The sequence below is a fragment of the Cygnus olor genome, chromosome 9, assembly GCF_009769625.2.
Source record: "Cygnus olor isolate bCygOlo1 chromosome 9, bCygOlo1.pri.v2, whole genome shotgun sequence".
NCBI classification, from domain to species: Eukaryota; Metazoa; Chordata; class Aves; order Anseriformes; family Anatidae; genus Cygnus; species Cygnus olor.
Window position 1 is genome coordinate 21,597,044 of NC_049177.1, and position 26,808 is coordinate 21,623,851.

A 26,808-nucleotide genomic window follows, 5' to 3' on the forward strand; every position below is an offset into this window, starting at 1 on the left:
AGACGCATCAGGAGAGGAGATGCTTGACCAGGCTCTCACAGTGGCTCTCTAGCTGCCAGCGGGCTGTTTTTCAGAAAAACAAATCTCAAGAGAAAAACAAAATGGAGAAAGGTTCAGATCACACAGCCTGCCTGCCAGCTCCTCCTTTCTGCATCCTTCCTTTTTTCTTTGGGTCTGGGCTTGTTCTTGCTTCTGGGTGCAGCAACACATGAGAGTACCCAAGGTAGGAAGATCATCTTTTTTACATAAAAGAGACAGTTAACAGACTGCAGCACCTCTGAGGATAAGGCAGTGAAAGCAGCTGACAGGTAGCAGCAGCACAGGAGCTGCCCAATTGAAAATCCTAGAGAGGAAAATATTTTTATTGCTTGCTAGATCCTTGAACTTGCTTTCAAAACACTGCTGTGCTCCAGTGAATTTAAAGACTCTTTGGTATCCTTTTCTCTTCCAATTAAAACCAGCCAGCAATGAAGCTTTATTTCCTTTTTCCTGCATTTCACAGGTAAAATCTACGTGAACTTTACTGATGCCATTACCATAAACACTTCCTAACCCTGCTTCATAGGAAATGACAAAACCTCTTTGTTAATGAAGTGATATTTGCGCTGCAATAGCACTTTTCGTCCAAGAAGCTGGAAAGCCTTTGCAAACATTGATTTAAGCTTTGCAAACCCCAGGAGCTGGAGGAGCAGCAGTGCGTGTGGCTGTGCAGATAGGCTGGCTTGCGCCAGGGGAGGCGATGAGCCGTGTGAAGGTGTCACCCTGAATGGGAGCCAGGGAGAAAGAAATCTGTTGTCTGCTGCCTTTTTGGGAAAGAGTGCCGAGCACCTGCAGGCTCCCGGGGCATTTTGTGCAATGCTGAGTTGGGTTTGATTCTAGCTGCTGCAGATGGAAACTTGTCACAGCAGCTTGGTGAGGCACAAGGTTGGTTCTTGGCTTAGCCAGCTGCCGACAGAGCCAGGCTGGGCACAGAGCTGTGTCCTGCATCCCTCTGCAAATACTGCATCGGAGCCCTAGGAGATGGACAAACCCATCGTTTGCTGGAGGATATTTTTTAAACTACTTCATCTCGACCATATCTGAGGGCACAGTGGGCTGTGCGCCCATAACTGGAGTCTCTCTAGGTTCAGACTGAGAGGAGAATCATTTTTTGGAGGTGTGTTTTTAGAGCATCACATGGACATGTCCTTGTGGAATACACAGAGACACTGGGTTTCTTGAGGCAAGGTGCAGAAGGAAGATTGGCTCATTAATAAAGCTGGAGGGAGGATTTAATTGGATCCAGTAGTGTATTTTATTTTTGCATCTCAATTTGTATGGATTAGCACTTAAAAGATAAATCACTTTTAGTCTGACAGCTTAAAAGTAAAATCCCTGAAAACTTATTGTTTTATTTCTCAGTGCAATTCTGTAGTATCTGTTGGCTTCTGACATTAATTTGCACTCATTTTCCCATTTGCTGAAGCAACATACAGCGTAGTGGCCTGTCAACATCCCTCTTGTAAATCCCTGTTCTCTTGGGTTTATTATGTGGCGAAATTAGTTCCAGCAAAACTTTCGATATGTAAAAACTTGAGACTAAGAGAAATTTGTTTATTAAAGATTTGGCTGAAATTGTTTTGGCTGAGATCGAATCTAACTGTTTGCTGGTGAGGAGGGGTCTCACCGAGCCGTGCTGTGGGAAGGGCACGTCCCATTCGCCTTGGGGACACTGGGGTATGGTGGACCCCAGGACTCGGTGGGTCACTGTGGAGCAGTAACGCTGTCAGGGCTCATCCAGCATCGCTCAGAGGTTCTGTGGGCCCTGAGCTTTAAGAAGCGATGTAATATTGGGTGGTCAAATCTTAAATAATAAATAAAGATGCTCAACCTAGCTTGTCCCACTGGTTTTCAGAAAGTTACATCTCTTGTAATGCAGCCCAGGGCCACAAAAGTCTGAGTAACAATCCTTTAAGGAATGGTATTTATGTCTGTATGTGTGGTCTCTTGTTTCTTATCTGCACTTCAGAGGTCAAAGGGAAGGGAGGAGGAACATTTCCATGCCTTTTGTTGGTTGCCAGTGATGCCATTTGGCTTTGGTCATTCCCCAGTTATACGGATGGTTCCCAGGATCAGCAGAATGGTGTTTTCCCCTAATCACACCTGCAAAAATGTAGATAACAGCATGCATGGGAAGAGTAGGAGAAGACAGAATGATAAACGCCACTTGTGATGGTGCAGCTTTGAGACCATGCTAAGTGTCAACAGGGAAGTTGCCTGAATCCTCTCAGAAGGCTGCATCCGAGCAAGAGTAACGTAGCATCTGAGCAGTGTTCTCAAATACCCACAGGTTTCTCACTTTGTAATACAAGAATCGATGTTGTTAATTGTTGTTTGTTTTTTTTCCCCCTTATCTTCCTTTTCTGTCCTGGGCTAGGTCTAAAAAGTTTCAGTCCTTCATTGAGAGCTGCCTGGTGAAGAACCACAGCCAGAGACCAACCACGGAGCAGCTGATGAAGCACCCCTTCATCAGAGACCAGCCCAACGAAAGGCAGGTCCGCATCCAGCTCAAGGACCACATCGACAGGACTAAAAAGAAGCGAGGCGAGAAAGGTTAGTGGAGAAGCCTCTCTCTGGGCTGTCACTGACTTTTGCATGTCCTTGGAGATCCCTCATGTAGACCAAGGTCTATCAGTGCAGGAGAAGCATGTGGGTAGAAAGAGAAAGGTAAAAAGGACCAGGCTGCTTGCAGTCTCAGTGTCAGTTTCCCTTACTCAGGTGGCTAAATTTCTTCCCAAACAGGTTGACTTTAGTAGGCATGGTCCTTCTGTGTGAACCCTCTTGTTACGGTTTTAAGGTCCAATTATTTTGTTTGGTTTGATTCCTCTCAGTCATAACCAGAGCTGAAATGAAAATAAGTATCTGTAACAAAAGAGGTGATGCTCATACAAAGGCTACAGGTGATTGTCATTAGAGCTAATTGGTGTTTTTAAATCTTTTTTCTCTGATGAAAAATAGTGTCTTTTTTGTCCAGGTGGTAATTTCCATGTGGAACATTTAAGCTTTGATTCATTAAAATGTGTGTATAAAATGTACGTGTGTGTACATACGTATAAACGTGTGGGAGGGAGAAACTGCTAAGCTGAATTTTCCCAGGTCCCTTACTTTAAGTCTGTTGATCTACGTGACATTTTTGCTGCACCAGTGACGAGCAGAGTTGTGCAAATGAACACCCAGATAAGACCCTTGCCCCAAAGCAATTCCATTGACTAGCAGTAACCTATTAAACTGAATGTTTTCAGTGAACTCTCCAGGCCCTATCAAAGTCCTCTGAAAGGAAGATCAGATAGCTGAAGAAACTTGTTAAAGTACTCTGTTGCTTGTGAGCTGAATTTTAATTTGAGAGCTCATTTGTAGAATTCAACAGATTAATATATATTGCTCTTTCCCTTCTTATTGGTAGCAATATTAATTTTTCATGTGTACCTTCCAGCCCCTTGTAATAGATTTCACTATAATCAAAACAATAAAGCTGGATCTTAGTGAAGTATTAAATGTGTTTAGTCTGGCAAATGAAGGTTGTACCCTAGAGATGGAGAGTAATTGGATAAACACAAGCCTTTCTTTTGCTATCGTTCCCTTCATCTGATAAAGATGATATCCCAATAGAAATCACAGTGTGTAGCACAACATTGCAGTTGGGCTTTTATGTAGATGTCTTCATTGCCTGGAAAATATACGTGTTTGCATAGGAAGAGCATATATTTAGGGAGAGAGAAGTTCTCACCTTCAGAGCAATAGTTAAACCCCACCTTCCATTGCCTGTGGTGCACCTCGCTTGCAAGAACTCTTCTGAAGAGGGTTTTTGCTGTATTGGGGTAAATCTTTATTTTATGGTTACTTTTCATCTTTGCTTTGAGTTCTTGATTGCTGGAGGCTGTCGCCCGCTGCAGCCAGGACTGCAGCCCTCTTTCTGGCATGCCGAGCATGAAAGGCACCAGGGAGACCAATAAAGCTTTCCCAGCCTTGCAGCCCCCCTAACATCAGCAAGTGGACGGAAACAATGCTGGGTATTCTTTTTCGTGCCAGAAAAAATGAGTTTTCTGTTCTCCCTCAGAGCTCTGGGGTTTTCAGCCATCAGAAGAACAAATGAGTCCAGTAAAGGGCACTGATAAGCAATTATGTTCCTAGATGAGACAGAGTACGAGTACAGTGGAAGTGAGGAGGAGGAGGAGGAGAATGACTCTGGAGAGCCCAGGTAAAAATCAACATTTTCTTTCTACCCTTGTGTCTCTTTAACTCTGTGTGAAGTTGGCTTGCATTACAGGCTCATATGAACTAGAAATGGAAAAAGGACAGTTTGATCACTGAGTCCCATTCCCTGGCAGAACAAAGTATATTCCCCCTGTTAGGTGGTGGGTGGGAATTAAGCTGATGCTACAGATCACCTTGGCTGAAAGCCTGGGAAGAACACCCGGATACCTCATTTGCTGCGGGACTGCAGTGCAGCTCGGTACTGTCACAGGAATGTGGCAGGTCCCCTTGGTATGCTGCTCCCTGGTAGGCAGCCCTGCTCCGTGCCATTAGAGCTGCTGTGCTCTCAGGGGTGACATGGGAAGGCAGGGTGGGATGGCGTGGGTACCAGAGCAGGGTGCCCATGGGATGCAGATCATCCGGGATGCATCAGCATCATCCCTTCCCGCTGTGAAACGTAGCATGGACTGCAGGTGCCCCCCGTTTACACCAGTCCTGTACCACTCTGGTTTGCCATAGCGCTGTTTTCTTTCTCATACGATGTTTTCCCAACTACTGCGGAAATTACCTCGTTAAATATATTGACCATAATTCAGCAGAGCCAGCACGGTCATATTGATGAGGAATCACACTCTCCTTTCTTACCCTGTATTTGCTAGTTTGGGTCTAGAAAGGCTCCTGCAGCTTTTTCTTCACGGGCTGCATGTGCAAAAGGCCTCGCTTGCACACATCAGCTTGTGGGATATCAAACTGGATGTGCAGAGCTCGCTGCTCAGCTTTCACGTGCAGAATCATTTGCTCACACACAGATGGGTATGCTCGCCTGAACTGTGCTGTAAGGAACTGCCCCTGTGGGCATTTAGATGTGGAAAAATGTGGGGTGAAATTAAAGAAGCTTCTTGAAAATGTGCTTCCTTATATCCAAGTGTATCTGCCTCCCTGTTTCCATGCAACTTTTCACCACGAAACCTTCCCAGTGATGCTTCAAGCACGATAGGTCTGGAACTTTCTTTTATGACATTTTTCAGTCTCATTGTAATTAGTATCAGATTATTCCATTATTTCCCTGAGATAATGTAGTATTTTAATAGCTGGCAATGATTCATGCTAAATGTGCTTTGTGAACAGCTAAATATAGTGCGTGCCACTGCAGCACAAGGGACTTTGGTGAGAAACTTACTGTAAAAGAAATCTTCAGCAAATAAATTGTCGGTGAGCTGTAAGTAGAGCAAGCACGCTCTGTGGTCTGGGCTGACCTGCCAGGACATACGTCCACACAAGATCTTGTCTTCTTCAGGGCTTCTATTTAAGAAGAAAAATAAAAAAAAAGGGGAGGGAGGGTGCTGAGATGATGTGAAACTCATGTTCCACCTGGCACCGTGCCTCCTGTCCTTCCTTGATGCTTGTGGCACCCCCTTCCCTCCACCCCTGCTGTCCAGGCATGCCTGGGTGCTTTGGGGGTGTACAGCCATGGGAGTGAGGGTCGCAACAGATGAATGCGTGTGAAAAAGTCTTAAGGGTGTGCGTGGGACCTTCTGTGGTGCTTTTCTCCCGTGCAGCTCCATCCTAAACCTGCCCGGAGAGTCAACGCTGAGACGGGACTTCCTGCGGCTGCAGCTGGCCAACAAGGAGCGCTCGGAGGCGCTGCGGCGGCAGCAGCTGGAGCAGCAGCAGCGGGAGAACGAGGAGCACAAGCGGCAGCTGCTGGCCGAGCGGCAGAAGCGGATCGAGGAGCAGAAGGAGCAGAGGCGAAGGCTAGAGGAGGTAACTGGCCAGCCTTGAGCCGATACGGGGAGCTGAGCAGCAGGGTTTCTGGTAGCAGGTCCCGGTGGCTGCTTTCAGCCTGTTTGACAATCATTTCCTAACCTTTGTGGTTGGTAAACTCAGATGTTTTGTTACACTGAACAAAACCCCCTGTTCGTGCTTTTTGTGTACCTACCTCCAGCTGCTCTCCTCAGCACACGCGAGTGTTGCCAGGCCTTGTGGAGGTAACAGCTTGTTCGCTATGAGGAAACCCTTTAAATACCAACCTCAGAAGGGTTCCTGGGACTGCTGAGCACAGTTAGTCCTGTATTGGTGTGATAGCTGTACTCAGTCCACATGGGCAAAACTCAGGACAGATGTCTGTCACATTCATTGTCTTTATTTTTTGCTGTGGACTGTGATACTTGGGAAGAAGCTGAAAAACTCCATTCACCCTTTCCCCACATCCATGCACCACTTATGTCCCATTTAATCCCTAATTTCAGCCTTGGTCCTTTTAGCCCTGCCAATTACAATTTCTCTTTTGGGGGAGGAGCAGATGCCTGCGTGACTTGAGCAACGATCCCTGTGCCCCGAAGCATAAGATTTCATTACCCTTGTCTTAACATACCGGCTACAAATACGATTGGTCGTAAAATTATCCACCCCATTTAAAATCCAGCTGCAGTATTTCACTGGGTGTCCCTGGGTGTTGGTGAGTGGCACAGCCTGGCTCTGTAAGGAAGTGCTCGCTTTTGGCTTAACTCACAGTTCCTGGGTTGCAAAAGTCCACAAAAGAATAAGGGGTTTTCTTTTGCTTGTAGTTTATTGATGTGGTTTTGGTCAAAGAGACCCATTGACTCACACAAGCTCGTCCCAAACATCTGATTGAAGGCTTTATGTGTTAAGGGTGATTAAATTAGCTTTCTGAAGAGGTCACCAATATGTCTGAAAAAAGTCTTGCAGTAAATGGGCCAACAGAGCACCCACCCCCTTAGTTTGACTGAGCCACAGCATCTGTTTTGTTTACCCTGGGTCTCCCTAAACTGGGTTTCTGTGGAACGGGTAATGCCCCTGGGCTGGAAGCTTAGATGAGAAGGAATTTCAGGCAGCTGACTGCATGTGATGTATGAGCAATGTGTGGCCCTCTGTCAAGGTGGTCCTGCTGTGGCTCTCTTTGAGGCGAAAACCAGCACTGGCTAAGCACAGGCTGAGCTTTTTTCAGTCTGGTAACTATGTAGGTCTGTCATGTTGTCAGTGTGCAGAGCGTTCTGTGTTCAATACGTTGCAAGTTAGGCTTTTCTTGCTTCCTGCACAGTTCACAAAGCTAGTGAGATGACAAGGTTTGCACATGCACGCACCCCGAAATCCTCTGCACCAATAAATGTTTATCTAAGGACTATCGTAAGGAAGCCTGGATCTGCCATTGTCAGAGTGTGCTTGCTGGAAGCAGCACAGAAGTGGAACAACAGCAGGATAAAAGCAGACACCAGATTAGCTGAAATCCTGTAATGAATACAATACTTGCCACTGTATTAATATGTTCTCTTCACATAGAAGAAAATTGTTCTCTCTCTTTGCCTGCGCTCCTCAGGCAGGTTTTGATGGAGGACTAATCCCCTCGCTAAGCTGGCAGCTCTGCCCCAGGCTGCCGAGGCACAGCCCCAGCCTTCTCGGCCCTTTCCCCCATGTCATTGCAAGCTAAAGCCACCGTGGGCAGTATTTAAAATCAATGCCTCTGTTTCCAATGACTCTAACAGCCCCCTGGGCCCTTTGCCCATTACCTTCTTTCCAGCTGCCTTACAGTGTTCAGGTCTAAATTGAAAGGGAGATTTCAGCTGGAGCAAAGCAGGCCACGAGAGAAAAGGTATTTTTGCTCTCCTGCTGTGTTGGACAACTGGGAAGGACAGTGGGATGGTAACTGAAAGGCATCCTCTGTCCGGCCCAGCACAGAGCCACCAGCACAATCAGTTAGGATTAGGACAGAGCAGGGAGCTGTGTGCTGGCAGCTGCGGTGTCCCCAGCAGCTTGGGCGTCCCCTCCACCCAGTGGCACTCACGTCCCAGGGCAGCCTGTCCTTGGTCAGACTGCTCCTGCCGCTAATTCTGGCACCAGCGATGGATGTACTTTGGTATTTATGTTCTCCCCAGACATTCCGGGGCGGTGTGCGCCTGGTGGCCGGGCAGAGGCTACCAGACGGTGGCTGTCACAGCTGTGCCGAATTCGGTATCGAGGTCAGTGCCCGGAGGCACCCAGCGCACTGCTGCTCTCTTGCTGCATTTCTGCTCCAGAGGGCAGCGCTGGTCCGGCTCGGGCTCATCACAGCGGTACCCAAACGCTTCGGCAGCAGCCAGGCGGTTTCCTTTTGGCCTCTCTGGCTCTTCTCACAGTAGCTTTGCACTAACTTTAGTTGTTGAGTCTTGGCTCTGGATTTATCCTGGTTAATGGGACCAGGCTTTCTTCTGTGATACTTCACGGTCTGACTAAGATGCGGTGTGGTCAGTGCCCATACCTCTAGCAGGCAGCGCTGTACCCACAGATCTCTGGGAAGAGGGACCAGTGGAAGACTCAGATCACTACATTTTCAAAATAAAGCTGACATATAAAACCCAATAAAGCGGCTGGGACAAATAAACACTTGTAGCTGGTGGCTTTTGGGGTACCTAGGTCAGCCTGTTTAATCCTGCCAGACACGTTACCATGTTTATAGGAAGAGCTCCGACTCGTAGTAAAACACCACGGACGTGGTCAGGCTGACTGCGTGCATCAGCTGGCCCCAAGTGCAGTACCAAAAGCTTTGACTTAGAAGGAGGTGAAGCTCAAAAATGCTCAGAGCTGACTTGTGCTGGAGATTGGCAGAAAGTCAGTGGATGCCCCGGGGCCAGGGGTGTGTGGTAAGGGTGCTGGCAGGGCTCCGTGGGGCTGCAGGGCCAAGGTTACAGGTGCTCCCCAGCTGCTCGCTTGTGCAGGCTGGGGGAGAGGCAGTTGCTCTGAATTACAGTGCAATTCCCAAGCCATTTTCCAGTTTAGATCAGGAATGTGTTGATCCAAAGTGTTGGGCCCAGAGTTGTTCTTCTAGAAGGAAAGCAAGCAGGGCCGTAGGCAAAAGGGAGATGTGCTGAGGCTCATCTTCCCTGGATCACAGGGAGTAGGATTGCAGCTCTGTCATCCCTCACGCAGAAAGTTTGTTGTGTGATGAATTCAAACTGTGCATCGGAACTAACGGCAAGAACACAAAAGTTAGGGAACTAAGGAGTATGGATAGATCAGAGAGCGCTCAGGAAAGCAGTATTTGTGTAATGCAGAATGGCGAGTTGGCTTGAATGTTTTGTAGTCTTTCCGTATATATATAGTCCCCTAATAGACTCTCCAGGTGTTGCCGGCACAGAACGAGCCTTGCTGCACCAGGTTTACCACCGAAACGCCAGCTGAGCTAGAGGAATAACACATCTCCTGGGCGGGAGCACTGGGGGTACTGCGGGACAAACCTCTGCAGACCCCGTAGCAACAGTGGGCAAATGTTGTCAGGGGAGGTTTCACAACCTCGTTTTTATGTCATGTTGTGGATTTTTTTTTTCCTTTTAAGGCAGAAAACAAAGGTCAGATCTTTACAGGGAACGCACAAGGCAGATCTAAGCACCTTGCTGTTTACATGTGACATTTCATCCAGCGCAGCTACAGAGCTGGAGGTTCAGTGGATAAAAACGTGCTGCAGCTCTGCTAGATGTTACCCATCTACTGCAAGTTCTTACAAAGCAATGCAAAAGGTTTCCAGAAATTAATTACAGGTAAACTTAGGCTAGCTACAATTCTGTTTATTGTTTTCTGGTGCATATGCAGGTGTCGTACAGCTTGTAGGAACATTTTCATTAGGACAACGTCCTCATAGTAACAGGGTTCGTGGTAGCACTGCAATGATCCTGGCAGCAGCCAGCATGCCCGTATACAAGGGAAGCTGTATTACAGCATCTCCTATAGTACAGGTGTGCACTAAGCCTTACATTTCTTTAGTTTTTTGTTTATAAAGCCTGAAGAGCTCAGAGTTTCTGAAGCATGAGCCTCTTCCTGCACACAGTCTCAGTCATGTTCCTTCACGATGAACCCAAACAAAACCTGCAGTGGTTCAGAGTGTATCCCATCCCCATTTGCTGTGGTAGGAAATTCTGACCCAGTTTTTCTACCAGCGGAAAACACCTCTCTGTGCTCCAGTGCTTGGTGTGTCAGGGAAGATGATGTTCCAGGCACAGTCACTCTTTCCCTGGTGGCTTAGATAAATGAGCCTGTCACAACAACACAACCACCTAGAATATTTGTTTGCATTTGTTACTTGGAATTCCCCTTCCACTTCTCTGCTGCCTCATGCTCTGCTTGGGAGCAGCCGCCGAGGTCTGAGAGCCACATCTTGCGGGTGTTAGTGCCTCGCAGAGCCCGCGTGATTCATGGGGAGGCTTTAACCCTGAACAGCTCTCCCGTTGCTGCTCTTCCTAAATGCGTCCTGTACAGCAAAGAGAGCTTGCTCCTTTGAAGTCCTTGTTTCATGCCAGACCCCCAAGGGCCTTCCCACTGGGGGCTTTGCCTTCGTTTGTCTTCCCTCATCAATATTTAAAACCTGTCATTTCCTGTGCAGCACAAATAAGATCCCATTCTGGTTACAAGCATCTACATATAGCTTTACCTGCAGAGTTATATAAATGCAGCCCTAATTAATTGGTGCTCTTGCCTTGCATGAATAATAAATCTGGGTAGTGTAAATACACACAGTAGTTGCAGGCTTGGAAAAACGTGGGAAGTGTGCGCTCACAGTGGGAGGGAGAGGGCAGAAAACAGGGAGAAAAGGAGGCAAATAGAGCTCTTTGAATCTTTCATTTCAATGTTCAACTGCATCTTGCGGATTTAAAGTCCGACTTCAGACAGGGCCGCCTGTCATCCTGCTGCTGGTGGGCACAGGAGCAGACAGGGGTGGAGGGGAGGTGGGTGCATCGCTGGGGGCTGAGGAGCAGCTGGCCCAGCTCCAAAAGAAGGTGGCACCTGGGGGACTCAGTTCCCAGCTCCTGGCTTTTTCTAGGCTTTGAGGTGTGCAGGGGGCTGGCGGTGAGGTGTGTGCCTTTCAGGAGAGGCCAGAAATGGGGCCGGCTCACCGGGCGGCGGGGTGTGCGTTTGGCTGGAAGGATGGCAGTGCTCAGCTCCCTCCTGGGAACAGCATTTTCTGTTCTCTCTTGGAGGGAGTTGGCTTTGTGTGCCTCCTGGATAAAGACCAATCGGGTGATTTTTATCGGAGAAATAGCTGTGGCATTCAGTCCCCAGCCTCCTGCCAGCCAAGCCCAGCCTACACAACCATTATGCGTTTTATTCAGCAGCATGCTTTTTTAGCAAAAACATAAAAAATACAAAAAAAATGCCCCTCCTCCCTCCCAAGCCAAACCAGTGTGATACAACTGCGGCTGTGAGCTCGGGTTAGGGTATATTCAACCCGTGCTCCGTGCTCCTCGGGGCCATCTGAACAGCAGTGACCTCCACAGCATTCATCTGAGGAGGTCAGGCAGGAGCTGGTGAAGCTGGGAAATCCCGTGTGTCACTGTTAGGTCCCAGTGCATCTCCTGTCTAGAATAGAGCTCAAAGCATAAAAACAGCCATACATTGCTGCGCTCACAAGGACATGCGTACGCGCAGAGTAACACATGCATCCCGTGGGTAGTGTGACAGCGCGCGTGGCGTGGGACATGACAGAGTCTGTAGCTGGCAGGTTATTTCAGGTTTAGTGCGATTTTCCTTCCCTGAGGCGAGTTAAGCAGCACTGATAAATATGGCTGTGGATGGCACTAAAGCTGTGCTGCAGCCCTAATGTTAATCTGGAGGAAGTCATCAGACACTGTGCAGGATCCCTGTGGATGTAACCTGTGGATGGAGAGGTGTGAGACAGGCGATGACTCCTTCATATATTGCAATGTGGGGGTATTTTTGTTAAAATACTCATCTATGTATAGATAGCTATCTATAAATACATAGCTACATATTTATATAGAGACATATCTGCAGATAGATGTCTGTGTAGATAACAGATATCAAATTCATCTATGTACACAGTGCAGGTTTACTGCACAGCACCAATTTGAAGTACATGCATTTTCACCTCCAGATAGCTCAGCCAGCTCCTTGGGCAGAGCCTCTGTAGTCAACTGCCTGTTCCAGACCTCCGTGTGATCGAACTACTGTGCGGCATTTAAATCCCTCCAGTTCCTTCCTTGCCCTGGCAGTCTGCTCAGCTGCTGCGTGTCTGCAGTGGCGAAAATGTCCGGATGGAAAAAAAAAATGGGGAGGGGGGAAAAAGGCTGTGATTTATGCTTCAGCGGGCTGCCTCCCAGTGAGTGCTGCATGTGCGTTACTGCACCCAGCGGATGAGTTACCGGATGAGTTAGTCGGTTGCAGTCCCTGCTAGCAGATATTTGCATTTGAGTGCCCTCTGCTGATGAGCCGGCTGTGGCGGTGCGGAGCAGCCTGCTGCCCCGTGGGTTTCATCCCTAGAGCAGTGCCCATGGCTTGCTCCCAAACCCCTGCTCCTAAGCAGGAGATGCCAGAGCACTTTGGGTGTCTCCAAGTCCCTGCCTTGGAGAAGATGCCTAGCAGGGGAGAAAAATCATGAGTCCCATTCTTTGTATCTTCACAAAGAAGGAAGGAAGGTCCGTCTCCCTCATGTAATCCACATCGGAAGCGTGGGTCACCCCAGAGCAGGTAGTAGATGATCGCCACCGCAAAGCACCCCAGACTGCTGTTCGCAAAGACATTACAGAGCTGAGCAAGCAGGGACACATAAAATCATAGAATATCATGAGTTGTAAGGGACCCACAAGGATCATCGAGTCCAACTCCTGGCTCCACACAGGACCACCCAAAAATCAGCCCATGTGTCTGAGCGCGTTGTCCAAATGCTGCTTGAGCTCTGACAGGCTCCATGCCTTGACCATGTCCCTGGGGAGCCTGTCCCAGTGCCTGACCACTCTCTGGGTGCAGAACCTTTCCCTAACCCCCAGCCTGACCCTCCCCTGTCCCAGCTCCATGCCGTTCCCTCGGGTCCCGTCGCTGTCCCCAGAGAGCAGAGCTCAGCGCCTGCCCCTCCGCTCCCCTCGTGAGGGAGCTGCAGGCCGCCATGAGGCCTCCCCTCAGCCTGCTCTGCTCTGGGCCGAACAAACCAAGGGACTCAGCCGCTCCTCGTGCATTGTGCCCTCTAGGCCCTTCACCACCTCTGTGGCCCGCAGAGCAGGAGTCCCCATCCTGCTTGTTTTGTGTTTACAGGAGGTTCAGCCTGTTAATAGCTCATTATTTTCAGTAGGGCACATGGCGAGCATGTATTCTGCCATGTCAGCGAGCAGAGTTGCAGGGGGATCAGAGCAGCACGTCCTTACAAAGCTGTATCGATTGCCGGGGAAGAGGCTGTAAATGTGTGAGCCCTTCTCATAAAAAGCAGTTTGATCTTCAAACAACTTGACTGAGAGCCTTATTTTTCTTAGTAGATAACATGACTGACAGGTAAGAATCAAGAAAAGGGAAAACCCTTGGATTTTGGGTCTTCTGTGTTAGGTTTTGGCCTCAGCAAATAAAAGAGGGACATGTTGCCGTCCCAGTGGGCTGTAGCTCTCCCAACAGCCCCCCTCAGGCGTCTCGGGTGATTTTGGGCTGCAAGACGAGGGGACGCTCCTGCTGGCGCCGTGTGGCAGCTGACCTGTGCCTGTCCCCCCTGCAGCAGCAGAGGCGAGAGAAGGAACTGCGCAAGCAGCAGGAGCGGGAGCAGCGGCGGCACTACGAGGAGCAGATGCGGCGGGAGGAGGAGCGGCGGCGCGCGGAGCACGAGCAGGTAACGCGGCGACCCGGGGCCATTGGCCTCAACGTGCACACCTCTCAGTCTAATAAGATAAAAGGCCCACCTTCTCATAAACACTTATATTTCTTTGCCGCTTTCACCACTTGAGAGTAAATTGCTTAATTGTCAGCGCTGCGTGTGTCGCTTCCCACTGTCCTAATTGATTTCTGTGTGGATCCACTTGTTGCCTGCAGGTTGGAGGCACTTGATGCAGGTTTTTCCCTTCCTCCCGTCCCTGGGGTGGGGTTCCGTGCTGCTCCCAGTTAATGTTTGCTGTTTCCCAGCAGTTTTAGCTCTTTTCCCTCAGAAGCCCCTTGTAAAGCGGTGGACGCCCTGGGCTCTTCGGGCAGGGTTGGAGGGTGCCCAAGCTGATGGATCAGTGCCAGCTCCCGGGTGGGATGGATCTGGGTGCCCACCTCATGCCCCTGACAGGCTCTTCCTCTTGGGAAACACTGTCTCTTTCACCTTCTCTCTCTTTTTCCTTTGAACCTTGCTGCCATGCCTCCAGGAGTACATCAGGCGACAGTTAGAGGAGGAGCAGAGACAGTTAGAGATCCTGCAGCAGCAGTTGTTGCAGGAGCAAGCGCTACTTCTGGTAAATGGGAGGCCCTGTCCTCACTTGCTGCTTCCCGCCCGCATGCGCCGGTGCCCCCTGCATGCCTCCTGCCATGCCAAATGGCAGATGGCTCGTGTGTGCCAGTGGGCTGTGACAGGGACGCTGCTGCCACCCCAGCCCTGCCGCCAGCATGCCAAGCCCCCGTGTCCCCGTGCCATGCACGCCTCCCCGTGTGCCCGTGCCTGCGGCAGCGGTGTGCTTCGGCCTCCATTAGAGGCCACGGTCCGTCCCTGTTCATTGCCATGCCACTTCTGTGGCTGTTCGCAGCATGCTGGAGTGGGATGGAGCTGCAATGGCCGGGCAAACCCATGCCGCGATGCGGGTTTTAATGGTTTGCGTGAAGGTTTGTGTTTTAATTCCCTCACAGGAATGCTTGTGCTGTTTGCATTCTAGATGCTTTTTATTTAGTTGTGTTTTTTTTTTTAATTTAATTATTTTCTGAATGATCGTTTTTTTAATTCTGCTAGCTGTTACTCTCACTGTGTTTTCTTTTAATCCACAGGGATTATTATTTGTCTCTCTTCCTATTGAATTTATTTAGGGAAAAGCAAAACCCTCACACAAGCCCTTGCTTTTTAAAAAGGCCCTTTCAAAAAGTGTTAATGATTTAGTAATTAAACCTCACAGAGCCATAGGGATTCAGGGAGATCATACAGTTGGCTCTGCTCTGCAGCCGTTGCCACAAACAACAAATTAACCCTACAAAGTGCTCCACAAACTGGGCTTTGGCTGAGTTTTACATGAACTGATGGTGTTTGGTACCTCATTGCATTGATCCTTTGTTCTTCTCATCCAGAAAAATCTGGGCGAAATCAATAGCAACTTACAAGCCCCGTGAGAACATTATTTTATCTAATTGGCTTCTGTTTGGCCCTGGCCGAGGGATGTCAATGCTGACCTTCTGGTTCAGACGTGGATTTGAAGTCTCCCCCGGCAGCTTAGCAGTGATGTCTCTCTGCAGACCAAATTTCCACGTGCCTCATCTGCAGACTCTCAAAAGCCAAAAACCCCAAGGTGCCTCCCACCTTTCCTGGGGAGCACCACAGCCACCAAGGGACTTCAGTGGCCACATTCGCAAAGCGTGTCCCTGCCACCCTCCCACAAAGGAAGGGCAGGAGGTTCCCCAGGCCCCAGAGCAGGCTGGGCTGCTTGGTGAGCTCTTCCTCTGCATGGCTGCTCTGTGGCAACAGCTTGCACAGGTTTTTGTGCAGATGTCTGAGCCATCAGCAAGTTGTTTTTCTGGTGAGGCAGCGCTACCACCCTCCACTCCTATGTGGAAAATGGAGACAGAACTCTACCAGCTGCAAAGTGCCAGAGCTGGGATTAAAGCTCTGAATTCGTTGGCTACATCCTCCCAACTGCCTCTCCTGTGGGACGCTTTACAGCTTAGTCTCCAGAGTCTTTAGAATTAATGAGCTTTACCAGAAAACAGCTTGTCAGATACTTGGGCCCAATTTTCCATCCCAGCAGATAAACCTGCGGTTTGCTGTCCTGCGTTTACATGCTCGCCAGGCACTGTGCACCTGTGTCACTGTGCTTTCTTCTGGGTAGGAGTATAAGCGCAAGCAGCTGGAGGAGCAGCGGCAAGCGGAGCGGCTGCAGCGGCAGCTCCAGCAGGAGCGGGACTACCTGGTGTCCCTGCAGCAGCAGCAGCAGCAGCAGCGGCAGGACCAGAGGCCAGCGGAGAAGAAACCACTCTACCATTACAAAGAAGGGATAAATGCCAGTGAGAAACCAGCATGGGCCAAGGAGGTAGGCAAGAGCGAGGAGCGCGGTGGTGCGTGTGTTTCCATGAGGGCTTGCAAGAAGGGGAAGTCTCCTGGAGAGATTCAGCCATAGCAAGGTACTTACGGACATGCCAGGAAGGAGCCCAGGAAATTCCTGTCCTTGCTCTGCTTGCCACAGAGGGGGCAACTGCCTGCCAGTGCGGTGAGGTGGTTGTGCAGGGGTCCTTGCTGAGTGCTAATTCAGCTTTCCATAATCAAACAGGGACCAGGCATCTTTTTCTCCCGTGCCAAGGACTTTTTCTCTGTAGGGATTGCTTTTCTTTCATGATTTTCAGGAGTGCAAGCCACACTGCTGATTCTCTTTTTCTCCCCAACAAAAAGGAAGAATTGTTATAACAATTGTGAGATCTTGAATATTAATTATTGCCTGACTGAATAGTCTTGAAAAGATGAAGGCGTGCATTGTCTGCAGTGCGGTTTCAGGATCACGTTGAAAACACTTTCTTTGTCCTTAATCTCTTTGTGGTGGTTCCAGTAAGACTGGTGCCCGCTCTTGATATTAATTTTTCTGAAGTTCTTTGGGTTTAGTCGGTTTAATTTTGTAACCCTACTCCTGGGCCAAAAGATCATTTAATAACCTGCCCATTCTTCTTACTGAGCAGGACCACTGCTCTGCTGCCAAGTGTCTGGAACCCTTTGGTCCGGGCAGAGGCGGTAAACTCTTAGCACCTCTTTATTCTCCCTTTGGTTCCTCCTTCATTCCCTTCTGATTTAGTCTTCAGAGTCTTTTAGTGGCAACCAAACATATTTCCACAGAGCTGCAGGATCATTCTCCAGCCTTTCATGTGGAAGAAGAGGCTTGGTTGGTGGACAAGATGTTCCTGCCTAAGGCCAGATGTGCCACACAACACAGCACTGAGCTGCCTCTGGTAGGAGAGGCTTCCACCTGCGTGGTGCCTGTACAGCTTTTTGTAAAACTGGGTCTCTCGTGTATCTGCAGTAGTGTTAAGAGTGAGTAGCAGGCAGGGAAAAGGGAGTAAACTCTGTCTTTCATTGCTTAGTTTTAAATAAATCATCTAGAACATTGCTGAAGTACCTCTGGCACTGTCATTGAAACTATAACAAAGATTTATAAAAAGGAATCTTATTCTTTATTTAGGATGAAGGAGCGAAGTGCTGGGTTTGGCTTTCAATTTCAAACACAAAGGCCCTCTTCTTTTACTCTGTGGCAGAGTTGTCTTTTTTTGATGTACCACTTGAAGAGGGGCGTTGGGAACTGTACAATGCAAATAAGAGTGTCAGAAGGTAGCCTCCTACCCTTTGCTGAAATCCTAGGAAAGACAAGGCTTCCTGTTGTTCTGGAATGTCTCCAGCTTCCGCCGATTAGCTGTCCAAACCCTTTATTCTTCACCTGTGCCATTCTGTCCAGTTTCTAACAAAAAGCTCAAAGAAATGATTGTGCCATCTTTATGCTCTTGGGAGCAGTAGTTTGATGTACTTGACAAAGCACCCTTGGGAACTCCCCCACACTACTCCTCTCTCCTCCGTACCCTGCTTTATCTATTTCACACGGTCCCATTTTTAGCACAATTTAGCTGCTTTGCTCGATCACCAAATCCGAGCTCTCCTTCTGCTCTGACCGTCTCCATTTTTCATACTTCTCTTTTATAAACTTATTTATCCACCTCACGGGTCTTCACGTGAACTTGGCTTTGATGACTCCAAGACCCTGCAGACATGGGATGAAGCATGAAGGTGACGCTGTGGCTACTCACGTTGCCGTTGTGCCTCAGCATATCCTCGTTAAGGGACTGGCCTGTTAATGAAGGCAGAGCTCTGGGTTAGGGGCTGGGCTGCAGCTCATCATTCGGAGCTTCCCAGGAGCACATTCTAGGGTTTCTCTTTTTGTGCCACACAAAACAGTCTGATCAAAATAGTCCCCACCAACATGTGTGGATGCACATCCTCATCTGCTGTCCCTTCTTGTGAGTGGGAAGGCTTATCCGCTGCAAGTTAACTTGGGGTATAGCTTGAGTGCTGCCCCACGTCCGGTCTGTTTACCCACACAAATCTCTTCTCATAATGAAGGACTAGCTGTGCCATTCCAGACGTCGTGTTGGGACCCTCTGATGATCCAGCCAGGGACATCACATTAGCACTGTAAGCAGTACTATATTTAGCAGCTCTCTCCATTACTGCCTCTTCTGTTGCGGACCAGCATTTGCTGATCAAAGCGATGCAGATAACCAGGCCCAACTTCTCAGTGACAAAGTACTGGCAGCTTGTTCAGCTGAAGGACAGTTTGGGGCAGATACATGCCATGCATGACCATGTGTAAAGGAGCAGCGGGGGGACACGTTCCCTGCAGCACAGGAAAGCACTCTGGGGGCTCAGCAGTGCCTCACAGGCCGGGCTGTTCCCTGCAGCAGCCAGCACACGTGAGCTCCTTCATCAGTCCCCGTGGCTTTTATAATTCTTTTGCTTTGAAGTTACGTGTTAAAACGTTAGCAGCTTTCCACTGGGACCTGCGCAAGAGCTGCTAGGGATGTTTTCCATTTGAGGGGAATCTTGAGTTATACACGAGATGGCTGGGGCTGGAGCGATGATGGATTCTTACAGAGCTCTGCACTGCACAGTGTTGCTCTTTCCCCTCTCTGCTTAATGGTGAAATTGGTAAAGCTCCATGAGGCACAACCGGAGAGTCCCAAGAGCATCGTCTGCTGTGCTGGCGAAACCAAGTGCTAGCGAGGACATGCTGGCAGTGGGAAAACCAAGTGCCTGTCTCCTTCCCAGTACGCAGACATCCCCGTTTCATTACTCTCCTGCTGCCTCCCCGACGCAAGCTTTGAAGTCCTCTGTAATCAGCCGCACATTATGGCCTGGCAGCCTGCCAGGGAGCTCCTGCTCCTTGTCAGTGGCATCATCTTTGGCTGTTGGTGTCCGTGCCAAGGCTGGGCTGTTGAGCAGATTACTGGACCGAGCCTGCAACCTAGCGTTCATGCGGCTGCTTCCTTGTTCATAGGGAGTTCTCCTTCCCACCTTGATCTTCTGCCTGTCCTTGCATCCACTCCTGTGGCATCTGAACTGAGTTCTGCACAGCCTCTGACTGCCAGTGGGCAGTGCCTGGGGGAAGCTATGAAGTCCTCTTGGTACACAGGGTTGCCCAGCTGGTCACAGTGGGCTAGAAAAGAAAGAGTCCGTAACACAGATCTCTTACCTAGATTTTTCTCTGACTCCTGCTTGGCATCCGATAGAGGAGAAGATTCATTTTTATTAATATAACGGCTCTTTTGTTTCATGAATATTTACTTAACAAAGAGCTGTGATTCTTTCCAAGCCAACTTGTTTCATGGCTTGCTTTTCGGCATGACATTGTAACTAGGAGAACTAAGACATGCTAAGGGTATTTAACACATTAATGACATGTAAATGAAAATATATGTCAGATTTCTAGTTGAGATACCAAAAATTCTGCATAGTGTATGCTGTATGAATACCAATGCATACAGTCTAATTGCAGTGGTACCCAGATTGCATGTATATCTGGGCTACCTGAAACCACTCAATTTCCATCAAAATAACTGAAAGCAGTGGGCTTTGTTTTTATTTCTGTATCAGTAATAGAGTTTTTTTTTTTTCCTTCTGTACATGAGAAGATGCCAGACTCACTAAATCTAGATCAAAGGCAGCCATTTCCTGGCTGCCATGTTTATTCTTTTATTCAGATCAAACAAAAGCACTCCTTGTGGTGTTTATGGTGGTGAGGGAAAAGGGTCCCCTTGCTTAAAGACACATTTGTGAAGACGCAAGAGCTTCTTCTCTAAAATGATCTCCTAGAAACACCTCTCTGAGGCATGCTGCCTTTTCTTGGAGCTTTATTTTTCCATTTCATATTCTGAAATGAATTATGCACATAAAAAATACAAGTAGTCCTGTCGGAGTCTTTAAAATGCATTTATTGCACAATTGCTGGGTAACGAGGATTCCCTAGTCATACAACACCCTGAAACATCTGAAGAGAAAAGAGCTCCCTGTATGTTTGCATACCTTGGTTTTCAATTAGAAATGTCTCTTTACGGGGCTTTCTTGTCTTTTAGAAGCTGGAGGTTCCTTTTAGGTTTCCTAATGGTGTTGTTTGCTTACAGCAGAGGTCTCTGGAAGCTGAGCTGCGTTCAGCTTCTGGTGAATGTGGCAGGGCTGCAGGGACCCCTCTTGTGCCCATTCAAAACTCACAGTACCCTGTACAGCCATGCTGTTCAAATCAAAGCTGGGGTTTTCATATAAACCATGAAACCAAAATTCAGCAAATAAGCAGGAAAGCATCCTCTCCCTGGAAGCGAGGGCGGGTGGCTCTGCAGGGTGACCCACTCTCCTCCTCTCGTGCCGCAGGTGGAGGAGCGCTCCCGACTCAACCGTCAGAGCTCCCCGGCGATGCCACACAAGGTGGCCAACAGGATTTCTGACCCCAACCTGCCTCCTCGATCAGAGTCCTTTAGTATTAGCAGCGTGCAGCCAGCCCGGACCCCACCCCTGCTCAGACCCGTGGACCCACAGGTAATGGTGCTTCCCCCAGCAGGTGTCCGCACAGCACCCAGGATGCTGGGGGTGCTGGACAGGTAAAAGGAAAAGCATTGGATTAAAATACTGTCTTGTTCCGTGGTTTCTCAGCCTTAAGCATATCTGTAAGAGCAGCATCTACATTCATGAATGGGTTCCTCCTATCACCTCCATGTGTTAGAAACATCATGCTGGTTTATACCTTCCTTTGAAGCATCAGGTACTAGTTACTGCCAGAAACAAGCTGGAGGACCGAGAGGAACCGCTGGTCTGGTCCAGTGCAGCAGTCGCTCTCTTCCTCTTAGGATCTGTTTTATTAAAGGACTAAAACCACAGTGTCTGGGACAAAAGACCTGGGACACTTTGATGCTGGGGATCATCAGAAAGAGGTTTTGCTTTCTTTGTCACTTTAATTCAAGGTTTTGTTTTGGTTTTCCATTGAGTTAACATCAGTCACAAACACATCTGGAGAAGGCATAGATCACCATGACCGTCACAGAGGAGGGGAATCGTTATTCAAAAGTCGCCCCCAGCCACAAGGTCTGTAAGTAGGCTTCCACAGAATGTTTTTGGAGCATCGGTGCTGGCTCTGGGTCAGCCACTGGAAGTGCTCCTGCAGATCTGCAGACTCAAGCAGGCATTTCAGGAAGTACAGAGCCTTTGCTCCACATCCAGGTGGGCTTTCTATAGGAAAATGTGTCCATTAAGTGCCATCCACATGTGGTATGTGCCCCTGTAGGTCAGCAGGACAACACCAACTTTAAACAAAATACATACTGGAGAGCCCTTACAGCTCTTTTTTCCCTATGTATGTGCATTGTGTGTACATAATAGCCATTGGGAAGTGGATAAAACCCCACTTCACAGACATCGCAGTAATGTCTCTGATGGACCAAACATTTCCTGATTTCTTTTTAAGTCTGAATTTTTTTTTTCAATGGCCTTTTTGATGACCTATATTGTCAACAGCTATAAAGGCTTTTGTTTGACAATAAAATACTAATGAAAAAGCTGCTTGAAACTCAGAGACATGTAAATATATACGTGTATGCACGCCCACGTATAAATAGAAATATACGTAGAAATGTAATGTCTTCTCTGAAATAAAAATTACAACTCTGCTGTATCAAGGAGAGGGTCATTGTAGGGTTCTCAGAAGAAGCTCTGATTTCATGTACTCTAATTCTGTGGATTTTTCAGATTGTCCAAAGGAAATGTCAGCATTCCTTTCACTCATAAGCCTTAGATCTGTAGGACTGATCTAAGGGTTCCTAGACCTGTAGAAACTCATGCCTCAAGATATTTTTTAAGCCATCTATGCCTCAGAATTGCTGAAGATTTTTTTTAATTATTATTTATTATTGTTTCTTTTTTTTAATTATTATTTTTAACAAGGAAATTCCATGCCAAACATCATTAGCACAACCGTAGAGTTACAGGTGTAGGAGCTTGACATTGAGCGCATGGTGGGCACAGCCTCGGGTGCACGGGGTGCGTGCGTGAGCTGGCCAGGGGGCACCCTGCCCTCACTCCTTCGGTGTTGCTGTGAGTAAATGCCGTATCACAGTGCCTGTGTAGAGATGGTCAGAACTTGAAACGTGGCTCTGACTGCGGCATTGCTTGATTTTAAAGTTCTGAGCTGTGTGAGCATGATTTTTGATCGATCTTGCATTGAAGTGATACAAGTCAGAAGTTCCTGAAACCAAGGCAGTGCTGATCTCAAAAGAAGGGGGCTTTTAATGCATCCAAAGTGCTAATCATTTTTTTTTCTAAAAATCAAATTTTTAATTTTTTTCTTGATTCACTTTTTTCCATTTTGTACTGATAGTTCTGTTTTGACTTGGTGCTTAGATTCCACATCTGGTCACTGTGAAATCCCAAGGAAGCTCCTTGTCTGGGTCTCAGTCACTGCATGAACAGCCTGCAAAGGGGATGGCTGGGTTTCAGGAGGCTCTGACGGTGACCTCTCACCGCACTGAGATGCCAAGGCAGAACTCGGACCCCACATCAGAAAACCCTCCTCTGCCCCCTCGCATTGAAAAGTTTGACCGAAGTTCTTGGTTACGGCAGGAGGAAGACATTCCACCAAAGGTAACACTATCGCTCCTCGCTTTCAGCACGTCAAAGAGGCAACCCCAGAGCTGGTCCCCGTAGGACGGGGCCGACACCGGTCCTCTTTGCTTCTCTCCTCCGGCTCTGCGCTCAGCACCTCTGGCCAAGCGTGTCCCCATGGCTCCATGGCGAGTACCAACCCTGGGAGCAGCTTCTGGGTGCATGCGCAGCGCTGCGAAACAGTGTTGCCCTCCAGCAAAGAAGGTTCTCGAGGCCGGACAGAGGCCAAAACAAATCAATTTCTCCTTTCCTTAGGAAAAAAAAAAAACAACCTTCTGTTTAAATAGAATTATAGGAACATAAAATTTGTCATACTCAATAAGACGTGTTCTTTTAGTTCAGTTTCGTGCCTCCAGTTGCAATCAATATTTGATGGAAGACTTGTAAGGGCTCCAGCAGCTCTATACCTTCATTGACATTATGGCAGCATCTGGCAGTACCTCTTTAATTAAGACTCCTCTGGACCAGTATTTCAATTGCATTGTTTATACACCTCCAGTTTAGATGAATTATAACTTGGCCATTAAAATGCCCCTTATAGTTAATCAGCTCTCAGCCTGGGAGGATTTTTCGAGAGACAAAAATTATTACAAATTCATTAGTTACAGTGAGGCAGATAATATTTGTCTGCGATTGAGAGGCAGTTTTTCTGTGCGTTAACAAGCAAGCAGCTTGCATTTTTTAAGAGAAAAATACCAGTTACCAGGTAAGCCTCTCTGTGCAGGGGACCCATTGTGGTGTGTCACTTGATGGTAGCGATATTCCCATTCTGTCTGCCACCAAGGGATAAGGTGCATCAGTGCTGAGCTCAGAGAAGCAAGCTGACAGCTCCAGGAGTTGTTTGCATGCTTTGCTCCTCAGTAGTGCAGAAGGGTGGCTGACATTTTTAACCTAATTTTGAAAAGTCTCTTGCAGTGTAAGACTGGCTAGATCGAAAACAGCAGTGTGTGGTGCTGCTTTTGCACTGAGTCTTCCAAGAACGGCATCTCTTCTAATTAAAAGTAATGTGCTAGTGAGTGGGACCGCAGCACTTGGTCCTTGCGAGGAGGGTGTTTCTGACACCACACGGAATTTCCCCCTGAGCTGAGGAAGGTACGGGCTGTGGGAAGGTCCCCACCTCGAATGGTATTTCACGCTTAGGGCTGGCGTGTTGGCAGTCGTGCACACGAGGAGTCTGACTTCACGTTTTACTGACTGAAACAGCGTCGGTGCGTTTCTAACCGGGAACAAAAGGATTGCCATGTGAGATGGGGCCAGCTTTCTCTGTGGTCTGGGGTCTTGTTTCTGCCAGTGTTTGGGACTGGATGCTTCAGAGGAAGGTAACAGAAACTGCAGGGGTCCTGACTGCCGAGTAACCTGCCCAGAGGGGAGATGGCTTTTTAGTGGGATCAACTGCAGCTGCCTGTGCTGCACAATACAAAGCTCCTCTCTCCCTAAACCTTTTAACCTTGTCTAACGTTACTGTGTGTCTGTCCTCCAAAAAAATGCCTAATCCTTTTTGCCGAGCCCTTGGCCTCGTTGATGGCTGGTGTTGCATGGTGAGTATCGCCGTGCCTCCCACGCCAGCCTCCGGTGCTGGCTGATTTTCCACGTGGTGCTGCAGCGATGTCTGAGCTTCCAGGCGGGGGGATTGGTGGCCTGGCCCCATGTGCCTGGGTTTACATGCTGTAGCAAATGTAGGCTGTGGTTTGGGTTTCTGGAAGGTTCATTTGCTGTGAGCTGTCCTGCCTGGAGCATCTGGCAACCAGCAGGCTTGGCTCAGCTCAAAACAGGCTACGTGGTTTGAATGAGAGCCTCAGGTGGCTCCGTTTGGACCTTTCTGCTACCAATCCTCTTGTTTGTCCAGCAGCCAACACTTTCTCTCTGATGGTGTGTGTCATGTCTGAACTAGATACTCTAAAACCTCCACCATGGCTTCTGAGATGCACTTCGTTCTGAGTTTTACCGTAAAAGTGCCATTTCTGGGTTTTGTTAGATGTGCACACATATGTTCAACATTTAGAGAAGTCAGTTGATGGGGGGCAGCAGGGCTGCGGTGCTCATTGCTCCCTTCTGGCTCAGCCTGTGCCTTGTCAAAGCCGAGAGCTTGGTATTTTATAATTGCCATAAGCATTGCATCTCTCAGCGGGAAATCGGTTATAAATCAGAGCTTATGGAAATGCCAAAGGCCGGTCTCTCAGATGTGTGGGTGATGGTGAATGTCTCCGTTCCTTCCAGGTGCCTCAACGAACCACTTCCATATCCCCGGCGCTGGCGAGGAAGAACTCCCCAGGCAACGGCAGCGCCCTGGGACCCAGGCTGGGCTCGCAGCCCATCCGGGCAAGGTAGGAACACCACGTGTGGTGGGCAGCAGTGATCCTGGCATAAAACTGCCCGCGTTCCTCCTGGCATCACCTGGCTGGGAGCCTGAGCAGGTCCCACTGGGCTGGTAGGGTGCCTGCAGCATGGCTGGGTTTCAGCTCTCCCTTTGCCAGCTAGTGTAAAACAAGAGTTCTGCAATGCTTTTGTTGTAGCTGTGGAGAGCTGGGTTTGCATTCATTAGTATTTTGTATCAGCACCAGAGGCTGTGAGTGCGTGGAGTCCCAGAGATATCGCTCCCTTTGAGCTGGCCTTAAGATGTTCCTAGGCATTGTAGGGTTTGTAGCTGGATGCTTTGTCTGTTGCTGTGGGGTCAAACAGGAATTTGGCCGTTCTCTTCAGTGAAAGCAGGTTTGGGCTCTCCAGAAGATGCCTTTTGCTTATAAAGAGACTTGTGCAGTTGTTAGCCAGTGGGGAGATCTCAGTGGTACGTACCACAAATTTCCTCGTACTCGGCTTTTCCAGATAATGACCAAGGAGTGTGCAGGGGGACAAGCACTGGTATAGCTTGGTGAGAGCCTGTTCTTCCCTAGGTGTAGATCAAGGACTAAATTCCTTTTGGCCTCCTGGGACCAAGGCCTTTTCCCATTTCCCATGCTAGTGATGTTAAAATGTGACTGGGAATGAGAGAGAAATAATGACACTGTAGCTTCTTCCCCTCTTCCTCTTACCATCACCAGGTTTAGCTCAGGTATGTTTTTGTGTGTGAGTGCATTCCCTGGGGTCACACTCACAGTTTGAGGACGGATGCTGCACTGCAGCAGCAGCCTGACCCCTGCCCTGTGCGTTAGGGAAGCCTGTGGCAGAGCTGTCCCTGACATGTTGAAAATGAGCAAGGAAGAGGCTCTGCTCAGAATGGGATTGAAAAAACATGGCTTAGTCATGCAAGAGCTTGTCTCCGATTTGCAAAGTGGTGTAGGCAAATCTCTAAACATCAGACAGGAGAATCTCAGGGTAAACGTGTTGCATGTAGCCTTGCGTGATGGAGCTCTTTGATTTCTTCTTCCTGTCTTGTCCTGTTAGGGTGAGGTCAAGAAGCAGACACGGGGATGGCTGTTGCCATATGCTGTGCACTGTAACCAGTTCTCGGCATATGTCTTTCTTTCCAGCTCAAAACCCACATTGTGCCTCAGCAAACTTGGGTACAGCAGGCGTCGACTTAAAGTAGCTGGCAGGGCTAACAGAAGGAGAAAACATCTTTTTTGTTGTTCTTTTCTTAAATTAAAGAAAAAAACATTCATGTCACGGATTTTTGTTCATCATCTTTATTGCTCAAGGCTGAAGCATTTTGAATTCTTGAAAATGTTGTTCTTTTAATTAGCTGCAGCCTGAAGGACAATTTAAAATGTGGCATGATACTGGCCTGCACAGTCCTAGTATGTAATGGTATTGAAAGTAAAAGGGATAGCGCAAGACTGCGGGATTCAAGCTGAAGGTCACCTAATGTTTCCCTCAATCTCCCAGTCCTGGTCAGTACAGGTAAATACATTAGTTGCCAAAGTTTTAAAATACATGTTTTCATGAGTTAATTTAGCTAAGGACACATCAGCTGTACAGCACGAGCTGGAAGCCTTCAGTTTGATGAAAATTGAAAATGATTAGGATGC

General features: G+C 48.3%; 1 protein-coding gene across 13 annotated transcripts in view; it reads left to right on the forward strand.

Annotated features, from left to right (window-relative positions):
- The window catches only part of TNIK (TRAF2 and NCK interacting kinase), a 156,834-nt gene that overhangs the window by 102,910 nt on the left and 27,116 nt on the right, over window positions 1-26,808 (forward strand). For 4 of the 13 annotated variants that reach the window (XM_040566544.1, XM_040566540.1, XM_040566539.1 and 1 more), the window contains exons 10-18: window positions 2,417-2,592; window positions 4,171-4,237; window positions 5,793-5,997; window positions 13,715-13,825; window positions 14,340-14,426; window positions 15,999-16,199; window positions 20,564-20,728; window positions 22,583-22,822; window positions 25,061-25,167. In XM_040566544.1, coding sequence (XP_040422478.1) covers window positions 2,417-2,592; window positions 4,171-4,237; window positions 5,793-5,997; window positions 13,715-13,825; window positions 14,340-14,426; window positions 15,999-16,199; window positions 20,564-20,728; window positions 22,583-22,822; window positions 25,061-25,167 — 1,359 coding nt within the window. The remainder of the gene's footprint in view (window positions 1-2,416; window positions 2,593-4,170; window positions 4,238-5,792; window positions 5,998-13,714; window positions 13,826-14,339; window positions 14,427-15,998; window positions 16,200-20,563; window positions 20,729-22,582; window positions 22,823-25,060; window positions 25,168-26,808) is intronic. The other 9 variants (XM_040566547.1, XM_040566542.1, XM_040566543.1 and 6 more) reach the window with 3 other exon arrangements.